Here is a 13,464-nt window from a genome sequence, read left to right as displayed (position 1 = left end):
TTCTTTTGCCTCTAGTTCTCGCACATCATTGTTCGATAATGGTATGTGTCTGTATCCTGGCATCCATAAGATTTATTGGTAAATTCCCTGTTTAGGTTTTACTGACTGACATTAGGAAGTTTAGAAGCAGATGTCTTTGAATCTTATTCCTGCTGCTTGTAACTACATTGGAAGTGAGGTTGATTTCATTGTAACAGGCCAACAAAAAGCAAACACAAGGACCCACTTAATGGTTTCTTTTCCATAATTTGTCTTTTTTCTTTAATTGCTTCTATGTGCTATTTCAGTTTCAAAAACCATTTATAAATTATGCTCCTAAAGTTTTGGTTGAAAATTATTTTATTGTTTAGATCTCTGTTTAGTCTTACGCATTTCATAAGTAAAATTAATCAAGGAAGACTTTTTTTGCTCTGTAGAAAGCTAATGATAGCTTTTCTCTGCTCTCTTATTTATCAGTATCAAGCAAATACAGTTTCAAGAGAACATATATAGTAGATGCAACAAAGTTTGTATTGTACAAACTGTTGACAGTGGAATTAGGAATTTGACCCAAAAAATTCTTCCATTTGTCCCCAGCCCCCTGTAATTTGTGTTAAGTGTACTGAGGAAGTACCAATAGCTGAACCAGCTAATGAGCACTTGATAATTACAGGTTCCCAACATTGTTAAAGCTCTGCACAAACAGATGAAAGAAAAAAGTGTGAAGACCCGACAGTGTTGTTTTAACATGTTGACTGAACTGGTAAATGTATTACCTGGGGCCCTAACACAACACATTCCTGTACTTGTACCAGGTATGAAAGAAATAGTAAATCACTTTTGGGACTTATTATAGACTTTATTAAGACTTAGATAAGCTTAAATAACTGTTTCCTTGAAAAGGATAATTTGTGACAACTTTGCACATGGAACTAACTTTTTTACAGAACCATTGAATATCTAAAGTTAAAAGTTTAAAATCGTACCCTAAAATTTTTTACTTTAATGTTTATCGTAGCTTGTGGAATTTTGACTGCTTTAGAGATAATATATAGTGGGAACTTTAGCAATCTTTTAGGGATTCGTTTTAAATTTTAAAACTAGCTTTAAATTCATAAAGGTGCCATGGATAAAAATACTGGATTTTTCTTTTTTGGTTGGGTTTTAGGAATCATTTTCTCACTGAATGATAAATCAAGCTCATCAAATTTGAAGATTGATGCTTTGTCCTGTCTATATGTAATCCTCTGTAACCACTCTCCTCAAGTCTTCCATCCTCATGTTCAAGCTTTGGTCCCTCCAGTGGTGGCTTGTGTTGGAGATCCATTTTACAAGATTACATCTGAAGCGCTTCTTGTTACTCAACAGCTTGTCAAAGTAATTCGTCCTTTAGATCAGCCGTCCTCGTTTGATGCAACTCCTTACATCAAAGATCTATTTACCTGTACCATTAAGAGGTTAAAAGCAGCTGACATTGATCAGGAAGTCAAGGAAAGGGCTATTTCCTGTATGGGACAAATTATTTGCAACCTTGGAGACAATTTGGGCTCTGACTTGCCTAATACCCTTCAGATTTTCTTGGAGCGACTGAAGAATGAGATTACGCGGTTAACTACAGTGAAGGCGTTGACACTGATTGCTGGGTCGCCTTTGAAGATAGATTTGAGGCCTGTCCTGGGAGAAGGGGTTCCTATCCTTGCTTCATTTCTCAGGAAAAACCAGAGAGCTTTGAAACTGGGAACCCTTTCTGCTCTAGATATTCTAATTAAAAACTATAGTGATAGCCTGACAGCTGCCATGATTGATGCAGTTCTAGATGAGCTCCCACCTCTTATCAGCGAAAGTGATATGCATGTTTCACAGATGGCTATCAGTTTTCTTACCACACTGGCAAAAGTGTATCCCTCCTCCCTTTCAAAGATAAGTGGATCCATTCTCAATGAACTTATTGGACTTGTTAGATCACCTTTATTGCAAGGGGGAGCTCTTAGCGCCATGCTAGACTTTTTCCAAGCTCTGGTTGTCACTGGAACAAATAATCTAGGATACATGGATTTGTTGCGCATGCTGACCGGTCCAGTTTATTCTCAGAGCACAGCTCTTACTCATAAGCAGTCTTATTATTCCATTGCCAAATGTGTAGCTGCTCTTACTCGAGCATGCCCTAAAGAAGGACCAGCTGTAGTGGGTCAGTTTATTCAAGATGTCAAGAACTCAAGGTCTACAGATTCTATTCGCCTCTTAGCTCTACTTTCTCTTGGAGAAGTTGGGCATCATATTGACTTAAGTGGGCAGCTGGAACTAAAATCTGTCATATTAGAAGCCTTCTCATCTCCTAGTGAAGAAGTCAAATCAGCTGCATCCTATGCATTAGGCAGCATTAGTGTGGGCAACCTTCCTGAATATCTACCATTTGTCTTACAAGAAATAACCAGTCAACCCAAAAGGCAGTATCTACTGCTTCATTCCTTGAAGGAAATTATTAGCTCTGCATCAGTGGTGGGCCTTAAACCATATGTTGAAAACATCTGGGCCTTATTGCTAAAGCACTGTGAGTGTGCAGAAGAAGGAACCAGAAATGTTGTTGCTGAATGTCTAGGCAAACTCACGCTAATTGATCCAGAAACTCTCCTTCCACGGCTTAAGGGGTATTTAATATCAGGTGGGTACCTAGATTTTCTTATCTAAAAAATTTTTGTTTATTAGCAGTTGTTGCCTGGAAAGATGGCTAATGCAGAAGTTAAAACATTTCTGTATCTTGTTATATGTAGAACCTATTGCCTTATGTTACGATATGGAGCCATATTCAAATGACACCTTGTTGTTTAAAAGGATAAAGAGAGTGTAGTTAGATAATGATTAAATAAATCTGTTGCAGTTTCTAGTGTTTAATGTATTTTAATGTTACTCTTGTCTTAATGTGGGACAGATGTCTCTTGAATTAATATAGCCAGAGGAGCTTGCTAGAATTAATTACAGTACTAAAATTGGTGAACTAACCTGGTTCAAATGAAAGATTCTAGAAGAGTTTTCACATTACCAGTATCAACCCCTGTTGTCCAAGGAGAAGGTAATAAAGGCCATTCATTCTTAGAAATTGCTTTCGTTTTTAGTAAAAAATCTTGACAGTCATACAGTGGTTTAACCAGTTCCCTTTTGTGAGGGATAGATCCTCCACTGCTGGTCTCGCAGGCCGCCTCCTTCCTGGAAGAAATTGTTCCTTTTGAAATCTAATGGGATTATGTTTCATAAAATGAGTAAACTTTGCTTCATTAGTATCCTGGAAGTAATAAGAAATACCCCTCTTGACCAGAGAGAGGTTTTTTTTGTTTTTTATTATTTTTGGCTGTGTTGGATCTTCATTGCTGTGCGTGGGCTTTCTCTAGTTGTGGCGAGCGGGAGCTACTCTTCGTTGTGGTGTGCGGGCTTCTCATTGCGGCGGCTCCTCTTGTTGCGGAGCACGGGCTCTAGGCACGTGGGCTTCAGTAGTTGTGGCACATGGGCTCAGTAGCTGTGGCTCGCAGGCTCTAGAGCTCAGTAGTTGTGGCGCATGGGTTTGGTTGCTCCGCGGCATGTGGGATCTTCCCAGACCAGGGCTTGAACCCGTGTCCCGTGCACTGGCAGGCAGGTTCTTAACCACTGTACCACCAGGGGAGCCCGACCAAAGAGAGTTTTAAGGAATTAAAGACCCTGGTGTTATTTGAAGTGGTTTGAAAATGATAAAGGTGTCCATGGATTTTAGTTGACTTAAATACCAATAGACTTAAAATTTATTTTTAATTAGGCTCATCGTATGCCCGAAGCTCAGTGGTTACAGCTGTGAAGTTTACTATTTCTGATCATCCACAGCCTATTGATCCACTATTAAAGAACTGCATAGGTAAGTGGAAATGAAGATGAACATACTAAATAACTAGTTAATAGTTAACTGTCAAAAACAAATCATTTCAATAGCTAAATATATCACCAAGGGACTAAAATGCTTTTAAGGGTCTGGTAATTCTTTCATTAAAAAAATAACTTTGCAAATAGCTGAAATTTAGTAAATATGCTAGGATGTCTTTAAAGTCAAGTACACATTTGATAATCATATTTTGGGAATGACCTAAAGTAAACTAATGGGTAAAAGATACATGATCTATCTGACTAATCTGAAGTTCTTCCCAGTTGTAAATGAATCTCATTTGAGCTTGTGATGGCCCCACTTCTTTGTTATTACTTGTATGCCTCCAGCTCCCAAGGGGATCTTTGGAGGCTTTTAAATTTAAGGTAGAAATTTAAGAATAAAAAAGATAATTCTTGTGGTAATCAGTTCTACCAACCTAAGAGGAGCTATCCAAGAAAGAAAAGGGCCATCTCTTTCTATGAAGACAAGAATTAGCTTTTAGTGTTATTTTTCATGATTTTATAACTTCCCTGTGTTGTTTTCATCATCAGTTTTCCTAGAGCTTTTAGTAACTAAACTCTCTGGTGTTTTCTTGAAGACAGAAGAATGGGGATACCAGCAGAGAGGATAGAGGGATATGGCAAAGAAGCTTTGCAGTTTCATGCCATGTAAAAAACAGTCTAAAAGAAAAGAACTACAGAAAGGGATTACCAATTCAGAGTAAGGGGGACATGGGGGATAAATGGGTGCCAACGCTGAGACCTAGAATTAATTCAAAGAAAGTCTCAATCAGAAGAGTCTTGCCTTTGTTCCCCTCGCCTCTTTTTGCTTTGATATATTTATTCACATTTTTGTCATTGTACAAGATACAGCAAAGGAAGACGCCTGTGCCAGATCTTTAGAGACATCTTTCTAGGTTGACAACAGTCAACCAGTGTGCATCGTTGGTATAGTTATTCAATCAGATGATTATCATTCTGTTTGTTTAAAATTGAAATTCCTAGACCAAGTTGTTGGGGACCACTGATCCTAGACCACGTCACCATTTGTCTATCATAATAGTAATACTTTTTGTGTTTTACTGAAAGCAATTCACCATGATAGTAATTCTAAGCAAACAGAGGTGAGGAGGTTTAGTCTGGTACATTTAAATTCTTTTTGAACCCAAGCTACCTCTTAACCTTTTTTGTAGTCAGAACTTTCCTGGGTGGTCAACCTTGAGTTTACCAACCTATGGTGTCTGAAGTATTTTTTTTTCCCCTCCCACTTCTTCAAATTGCTGTTGTGATACATTTAAGTCTTCTCATACCTTTTTTCCCCTGTGCATTCTAAAAGATTGCTTATGGTAGGGTTGAGATTACATAATGATGAGTAGCTCTGTGTGAATACCACATGTGTACCAGACACTGAGTTCAGTAATGTACATATAAAATTCTCGTTTTATAAACTGGGAAACTGAAGTTCTTGCCTACAGTAACTTGCCAGAAGTCGGTCATACAGTTGACAAGTGAAGCAGTGTGGATCACCGTCTGTATGACTCCAAAGATCTTTGCACTATAATTTATTTCCCCTGTGTGGAAGAACAACCAGACTTATATCTGTGTTTAAAGTGGCTAGGTGCTTTCTTTAGCTTTTTGTCCTATGGTAGGTTTCAGTTTCCTCCTTTTTGTATTCTTAGACCTCTTATCTATTTCTTGTTAAAGATAAAAATAGGCTTTTGGAGGCACATTTCTCCATCATCTGATAAATTATATACTTGTTAACAGTATTCCATCTTTATCAAGCAGTGGATCTGTCTCCACCTTGCTTATCTTTTGAACTCAGGTTTTTAAATTTCACTTTTGGAATTTAAAATTTAAAGTAAATATAATGTAAACTTCATCTGAGCATAAATTTATTTGACTTGTCCACAGCTGTATCCCCACTGCTTCATGCCATAAATGCTCAATAAATGTTTTTTGAATGAGTGAAAAAAAAAATTCCACTTTTGTTGGTGCTTTTTTAGTGTGAGTACTAATTTTGAATTTTAAGGAGAATCATTCAAGTTACTAGTTCTTGTGGTTGCTGGTTCCATCACTTTTCTATGTCACCCACCTGTTAAATATCTGTAAAAGTAATGGGGAGCTTTTGGGGCTCTCACTCCTTACCTTTTGCATTTAAAGGTACTGAGAATAGGTTTATCAATTAAGTCCACTCACATTCAGACATAATAGTTTACCTGTTGTCAAAAGAAATTATATAGCTCACTTAGGATTTCATCATATTCCATGACCCACATTGAAGAAGTAACAATAATACCAACAATAATAAACTATGAATTTAGGAAAATAATATAATGCATATTTTATTTTAAGCTTACCATAACTCTGTTGCTTCTCTTTCAATTTTTCAGGTGATTTCCTAAAAACTTTGGAAGACCCAGATTTGAATGTAAGAAGAGTGGCCTTGGTCACATTCAACTCAGCAGCACATAATAAGCCATCATTAATAAGGGATCTTCTAGATACTGTTCTTCCACATCTTTATAATGAAACAAAAGTTAGAAAGGAGCTTATAAGAGAGGTAAGTTAGATTGCACTGTTTACCTAAGCTTGTCTTTTACTTTCTAGTGTATCTATGTATTCTGTTTTATTTCAACAGGTAGAAATGGGTCCATTTAAGCATACAGTTGATGACGGCCTGGATATTAGAAAGGCAGCTTTTGAGTGTATGTACACACTTCTAGACAGTTGTCTGGATAGACTTGATATTTTTGAATTTCTAAATCATGTTGAAGATGGTTTGAAGGACCATTATGATATTAAGGTAAGATGTTTGTGCCTGTTTATAGAATGTTTTAGAAGAAGACTTTGCTAGTGACTTTCACCTTTGTAATTTACTCTTGCTATTAAGTGAGAACGATTGGTTTGCTTGTCATGATTGTAGTGTGTTTAAACTAATATGCAAAAGTAATAGCGATGCAATGTGACCTCAGTTGACATACAGGAAAAATCCAGAAACCTTTTCATTGGAGGAGGAAGTCAATATCAAGAGTTTTGTTAAAGGATAAGAGGAAGAACTGTTTTCAGATACACAAAGCAATCTGTAGAAGCAACCATAGAGAAATTATACTTCATGCTTCTTAGGTTTAGAGCATGAACTTTGCTCATAACTGCTTTTTGTTTTCCTATTTGCTTAAATCCGTTTAAAATGTGAACTATAAAAGCGTGATTTGAAAAATCTTTTTCTTCTACTCAGGACCTTTGGTCAAGCAGGGCAAAAGTGGTCGTTGAGCAGTAATTCATCCATACTATCAGAACTCCAGCTTTCATGTTTCCATAATGTAATGTGGAATAACCTGACCCCTCCGGAACTCAATGAAAAGAGCCCTGAAAGAATAGGATCCTTTTATTTCTACAGTTTATGGTCTAAGAGAAAAGATGATGGGTTACTGGACTTTATATGGATTAATCTGAATAAGCAGGCTTTTTGTTTTGTTTTTTTAAGTGAAATTTGCAAAGACAGTAGAAACTTCTTATAAAGCTTTTCTTCTAGTTCAATTATTTTCTTATTCACTGATTGTTCCATCTGGTGCACATGAGCTTTTTAAAAAATACTGAGTCTGTGGCCCTGTCCCGATGAGTGAAGTAAAAATAGGTATATTTGTTAAGCTCCCCAGCTGTAATGTGCGGTCAAGATTGAGAACCACTTTTTTAGTTCTGTACTCTAGGACTGTGACCATCTATCATGATAGATAAGGTAACTCTAGTACTTGTAGGTAAAATTCCTTAGACAAGATTTGAGGCAATTCTGTGTGATTCCAATGGCAGATTACATTAAAATGAAACTTAATGGTACAGGTTAGTCATTTTCCTTTCAAAAGCTTTGCCAGAATTTGGGCTTTGTCTTTAGAAAATAATGCAAAATCTAAATTTTGTCTCTCTTATTCATAATAGATGCTAACATTTTTAATGTTGGTGAGACTCTCTACCCTTTGTCCAAGTGCAGTACTGCAGAGGTTGGACCGACTTGTTGAGCCATTACGTGCTACATGTACAACTAAGGTAATATTGATGTCATTGATTTAGGCCAGACATAGTATGTTCAGGATCCCTAGTTGATTCTATACTGTGGTTTTCCAAATTTGACTATGCTAGCACCCTTATGTGGCAGTTTGTTGCAAAAGTTAACTTATTATTCCTATTCCTCACTTCCTTCAAATGTGGATGTTTTAGAAAGCTTAGCACTGTTAAATGCTATTCTTAAAAGTTTGTTATAACAATCTGACACGTATTTTTAAAGTACTGATATGGGTTAAAGTGTGATAGGGCCACAAAAGAGGAGGAAATGTTTAATTCTGGTGGAGGAGTGGGTGGGGGTCACAGAAGGCTTCATATGCACATGACAGCATTTAAAATGCACCTTGAGAAGTCAGGATTGTTTTAGGTCCAGAAGGTGAAACAGGACTTTTCATACAAAAATAATTATATGAATTAAGGCACAGAGATGTCAGTACATGACATGTTTGAAGAATAATGAATAAACAAGGTAGCTAGAGGGGTAGTTTCTTGATAGAGGACAAAGTAGGACTTGCTAATAAGCAGATCCTACTCTTGGTTTTTATAATGGGCCTTGTATAGAATATTCCCTTAAAAGGAGATACATAGCTACTACTAAAAAGAAGTTTCAGAGCAACTCTGCTTGAAGAATAATGTGCCTTTTGGATCTATGAAAGAGTAGCTTTGCTTTATTTATATGTGCTTAAATTTCTTTATATGTGCTTAAATTTTGTTTGTATAAGAACTGCCTTTTATAGCATGTAATATAAATTTACTCATTGTTACAGGTGAAAGCAAACTCAGTAAAGCAGGAGTTTGAAAAGCAAGATGAACTAAAGCGATCTGCCATGAGAGCAGTAGCAGCACTGCTAACCATTCCAGAAGCAGAGAAGAGTCCACTGATGAGTGAATTCCAGTCACAGATCAGTTCTAACCCTGAGCTGGCAGCCATCTTTGAAAGTATCCAAAAAGATTCATCATCCACTAACTTGGAATCAATGGACACTAGTTAGATGTTGGTTCAACCTGGGGACCATTACATTGACCATATGATGCACTGAATTGACAGGTTAATCACGAGACATGGAAAGAGAAGTAAAGCTTCAAAATGTTCCACTTTTTGTTTTTCCTTCGTGGAGGCAGTTTGACTTCCTTCCATTGTTGTTTTTGTAGCATTTATTTCAGAAATACGTATTTCCATAATCCAGAGGTTGTAAAACCACTAAAGTTTTAGTGGTTAGGGCAACATTTAAAATGACATCTAAAAGTTAGGATTGATGGAGATAGATAGGGTCCAGTATCTATTTACCCTGTAATGTTTAGGATTAAAATGTTAAAATTTTGTGACAATGAATTTTCTTTCTTTTATAAATTTTCTCTTATTTAAAAATCAAAAATTCTGCAAGACAAAAACCATGTTTCTTTTTCTTGTATACCTTTTTGTTTCAGCAACACAAATTGATTTCTAGCTGTGGCAGACAAGAATATCTGTGTAAGATTTGTTACATTTCGGAGGGGTTGGCAGTTTAAAAGAGATAATATCATTTTTTTAGATATGGGGATTAACAATATCCCTGTTGCGCACACTAATTTTGCATGAGCAAGTTTACAAATATGTATTGTCTGTAAAGCAGCATGTGCAGATTATTCATAATACAAAAGTAAAAATAAGTATTATTGTATTAGTGCAATTTTCAGATATTTATTTTTGCACAGAAAACATATCTGGAGAGAAAGAGAGAGGAGTAAATTTTTGAAACTTTGGTTTTCTTAATGCCAGTGTGAATTTGCAGATGTTTTCAGCAAATCAAGTCATAATAACAATTCGCCACTTCTTTTTCTATTATAAATTTTCCTATACATTTAAACTTTGAATATTTAAGTACTCAGTTTTTCTCAGTTACCCATTTGTGTGCGTGTGTTTCCACTTAGAAATTCTTAAAGCCAGATTTTTCTTTCATTTCCTTTGTATCTCTACATTCCTTATCGAAAGAGTCAAATAAGTATGCTTTTGAATTTTACTTTTAGGAAAATTCTGAAGCTGGCTATCACAAGTTTGTTAGCGAATAATAGTATTTTCTTTTAGTTGAGTTAGGTTTTCCCCCTTTCTTGTAGAGCTAATATACATATTGTATTCGGTAAGCGTTGGCTACTTTTCCTGATTAAAGGGTCTCTGCTTGGGGGAAACAGTACCTTATATTATAGTTAAGATTTTATTTAACATATCCTTCAGTGAGCTCATTTCACACTGTAGCCTCTTCCTTCAAATTTGTGGTGCTCCTGTAACAGTAAGAACTAATTTCTGAAATAAAAGACATCTCCTAATGCTGTGCAAACATAGTTTACATGCATTGAAGGAGGCAGTTGTTAAATTGAGTGACCAATTTTAAGCATTCAGATATTTGAAAACTGCACCCTTTATTTTTGAAACTGTGAATTAGAAATATTTTTCCTGCTGTATTACTTAACCTGCTTTAACATCCAAATATGCAGTGATTTTAATTGGTAACATACTGTGGTTATTACTTGACTTCAGATATTCAGATGATAATGCATAAGACATCATTACCAGTAACGATTTTGATTAGGACATGGACCATTACATGAAGTTGGTGCCATTTCAGAATGTGGCAGGTGATAATCATACCATAATTTGCATAAAACTGTAATAGAAATTTATTTTGAGATGTTGGTATATTATGTACTATGCATTACCGTGATATAGATGTTGTGGATATATTTAAGTATTTGGTTACATGGTTTCACAATAAATTACAATACTGCAGGCTCTAGGACCATATAGGAGACTGACATGCATATGTTGTGTGAATGTCTTAGTTAAGTGTCTGAAGTTAAATCCAAATACTTTTCATGTATTGGATTTCTCCATTCTTTAACTTCTAAAATGCTTACAGTTTTTGTTTTTCTTGAGTCTTGCAAAATGGCTAACTTTTCTAATATAGCTGAAATTCTATCTAACGAAAGATTCTGCTCTTTTCTAGTAGTAGTAGATATGGTTTTAGTGTTTATATATATATAATATGTATTATATGTATATATTCACATATATAACAAAATTAGTAAAAGTAGAATACTCAGATTTTAAATGCTGAGTCATACTGATTAACTTCATACTTCTAGTGGTAATGTCCTGATATTGGAACGGAAGTGGCAAGGTGTGGCGTTCAGTCATAATCTGCCACTCATACTGCTTACTGGTCTTTTAAATATTACTAGGAAGTTCTGCTTAGCAATTCTGCATATGTAGGTTCCTCAGGAGATCTACAATAGTAGGAGAACAGCTGCTCTCTGATTTTCTTGAGAACATTTAAATTGTTTAGATCTACCCAATTTCTTTTTAAAGAAAGCTCAGTATGGGGTTGTGTTTTTAGGTTAGGTTATTTTATGAAACTAAGGCAGAAAGGAAATTTGGTATGGCAAAGCCTAAACTAAAAATTTAAAATCAGTAGCACTGAATGATTTTTTAAATGTGGTCATGTATTCATTAATGATATCTAAATCTGCTTAACCCCTGGGAATTAGAATTCTTAAAAAAATTGGAGTATGGAGATTTCAACAAATGTTTGAATATATATATAATTTTTATGTAACCATAAGTAACCAAATCATTTTTTTTTTTACACTTTTTGTTGGGTAAATGGTAAAGAAATAACATATGGGCATATCTAATTTAACCAGTTTTAAGGGATGTTCTGATATCTTTATATCTAGCTCAGTCTCAGATATATGAATATGACTATATAGGCATGATTGAAGTTTAAAATGATGAAATACACAAAATCCTCAGTCACTGAAAAATTCTGTTAACTGGTTAACTAATAAACCTTGTAAGGTGTGTTTAGCCACATGTCAAATACTTGACAATTTTTTAGAAGTGGAAATAATTTTCTGCCCAAATCAAACATTTTACCAAAAATTTCAATTGTTAAAATTAACTGCCAACCTCTCGATATATTATGGTTAGTACATAGTTTGATATTAAAGCGCTTACCATTTCAGCACCTGTGGATTCTAGCTCTGCCTCAAATACCGAATCCCAGTCTTCAAACTACGGCCACCCCAGATTCACGCCTGTGTTTGAAAGCTTCATTAGTCCTCTGTGGAATGGAAAATGGACAAGAACAACAACAGTTCATTTCACCGTTGGGGAAAAGGATATTCTGGTTTTAACTGATTTGTTTTTCCAGTTAATAAGTAAAACTCCTCTGATGCCTTTGGCTGCAAAATGCAACACATTGGAAGTATTACGTGGCAAGCTGCCAAAATCTCACCAGATATGGCCATTTTCTTAAGAAACATGTACAATGAAATTACATATTTTCCCTTTACAATACAGTAAGTTGCTTATTTTCCTCTTAATACTAGAAAAATAGGACTTTGTGAACACCTACACTGTAATTTAGGACAAGGGTTAACCAGCAACATGTTTTTGGCTCTTTGTAACAACTTTGAAAGCACTTTTCATAAAAACCAACTTCAATTAAAACTAAGGGGAGTATTGCAGATAATTTTACTTTGTTAGACTCTGTAATGTTAATGTGTCAGAATGCTTTTTTAGTAGAGGGAGTCTTAATACCCTGACCCCTTTGTACTTTAGTTCTGATGTTAAGTGATTATCAGTGATTTTGGCAAATTGAATTGTTTCACTTAAGTCTTAGATGAGAAAGAGCTATCTGTGAACTGAAATTCTTTCTAGATTAGGATGTATTGGAATTAGTGTATTTAGCTGTTATCAGTAAATAATGGCTGATGCACACTGAGTGATTTTATTCTAGAATGCTCTCTCACTCACAAGAAAAATCTGAAGAATTGTATTTTAGAACTGGTTAATGTATGATAACCACGATAACCTCATGATTTAGTAGCCCGTAACAATCCTGTTACTTTGAAAAACTATTTTACTTGTTTCGTAGACATTTCACTTTTAATATAAACCCAACTGCTTACTTAGGCAAGAGCAGCTAAATGTGTGTGATGGTATTTTACTGTAATCCTAATGTAGTATTTTTAAGACACCAAATGTGTACCTTACTTGGAATCCTTACCATCCCTGAACTAAATCAGGCTTTCCTAAAAGGTCTGGAAATAAACACCTAGTTTCTTGTTCTAGAAATAAAACCCATGCTTTCCTCCAGACTTTAGACTTAAGTAGAAAAATGCATGTTCTTTTTAGATCAGGATTTCTCAACCTAGCACTATGACATTTTGGACTGAATAATTCTGTGTCATGGCGGCTGCCCTGTGCATTGTAAGATAACAACATCCCTCGCCTCTACCCACTTAGGTACCATTAGTACCATCACCACCCCCAGTTGTGACAACCAAAATTGTCTCCAGATATTGCCAAATGTCCCCAGTGGAGTAGGGGAAGAGGGGGAGAGTGCAAAATTGCCCCAGTTAAGAACCACTCCTCTAGAGAGCTTTTTCTTGTTTCTTGTTAGTAGGTAAGACCAACTGAGATTCTATACATGCAGAAGTTTTCAGACATTCTTAGTGTCAGTTCTTCATCTTCCTAACTAAATATAAGTACTGTTTTTAACC

At 35.5% G+C, this 13,464-nt stretch overlaps 1 protein-coding gene across 1 annotated transcript in view; it reads left to right on the top strand.

The window, feature by feature from the left end:
• The window catches only part of CAND1 (cullin associated and neddylation dissociated 1), a 43,258-nt gene extending 34,006 nt beyond the window's left edge, over nt 1-9,252 (top strand). The window contains exons 9-15 of the mRNA XM_081250121.1: nt 653-794; nt 1,148-2,641; nt 3,764-3,859; nt 6,258-6,427; nt 6,506-6,670; nt 7,801-7,908; nt 8,691-9,252. Coding sequence (XP_081106247.1) covers nt 653-794; nt 1,148-2,641; nt 3,764-3,859; nt 6,258-6,427; nt 6,506-6,670; nt 7,801-7,908; nt 8,691-8,915 — 2,400 coding nt within the window. The 3' untranslated portion in view covers nt 8,916-9,252. The remainder of the gene's footprint in view (nt 1-652; nt 795-1,147; nt 2,642-3,763; nt 3,860-6,257; nt 6,428-6,505; nt 6,671-7,800; nt 7,909-8,690) is intronic.
• Nucleotides 9,253-13,464: the final 4,212 nt, after the last annotated feature.

Source organism: Mesoplodon bidens, assembly GCF_964165515.1.
Source record: "Mesoplodon bidens genome assembly, chromosome: 11".
Taxonomy (NCBI): Eukaryota; Metazoa; Chordata; class Mammalia; order Artiodactyla; family Ziphiidae; genus Mesoplodon; species Mesoplodon bidens.
Note: the sequence above shows the minus strand (reverse complement) of the source record. Positions and strands in the feature narration are given on the sequence as shown.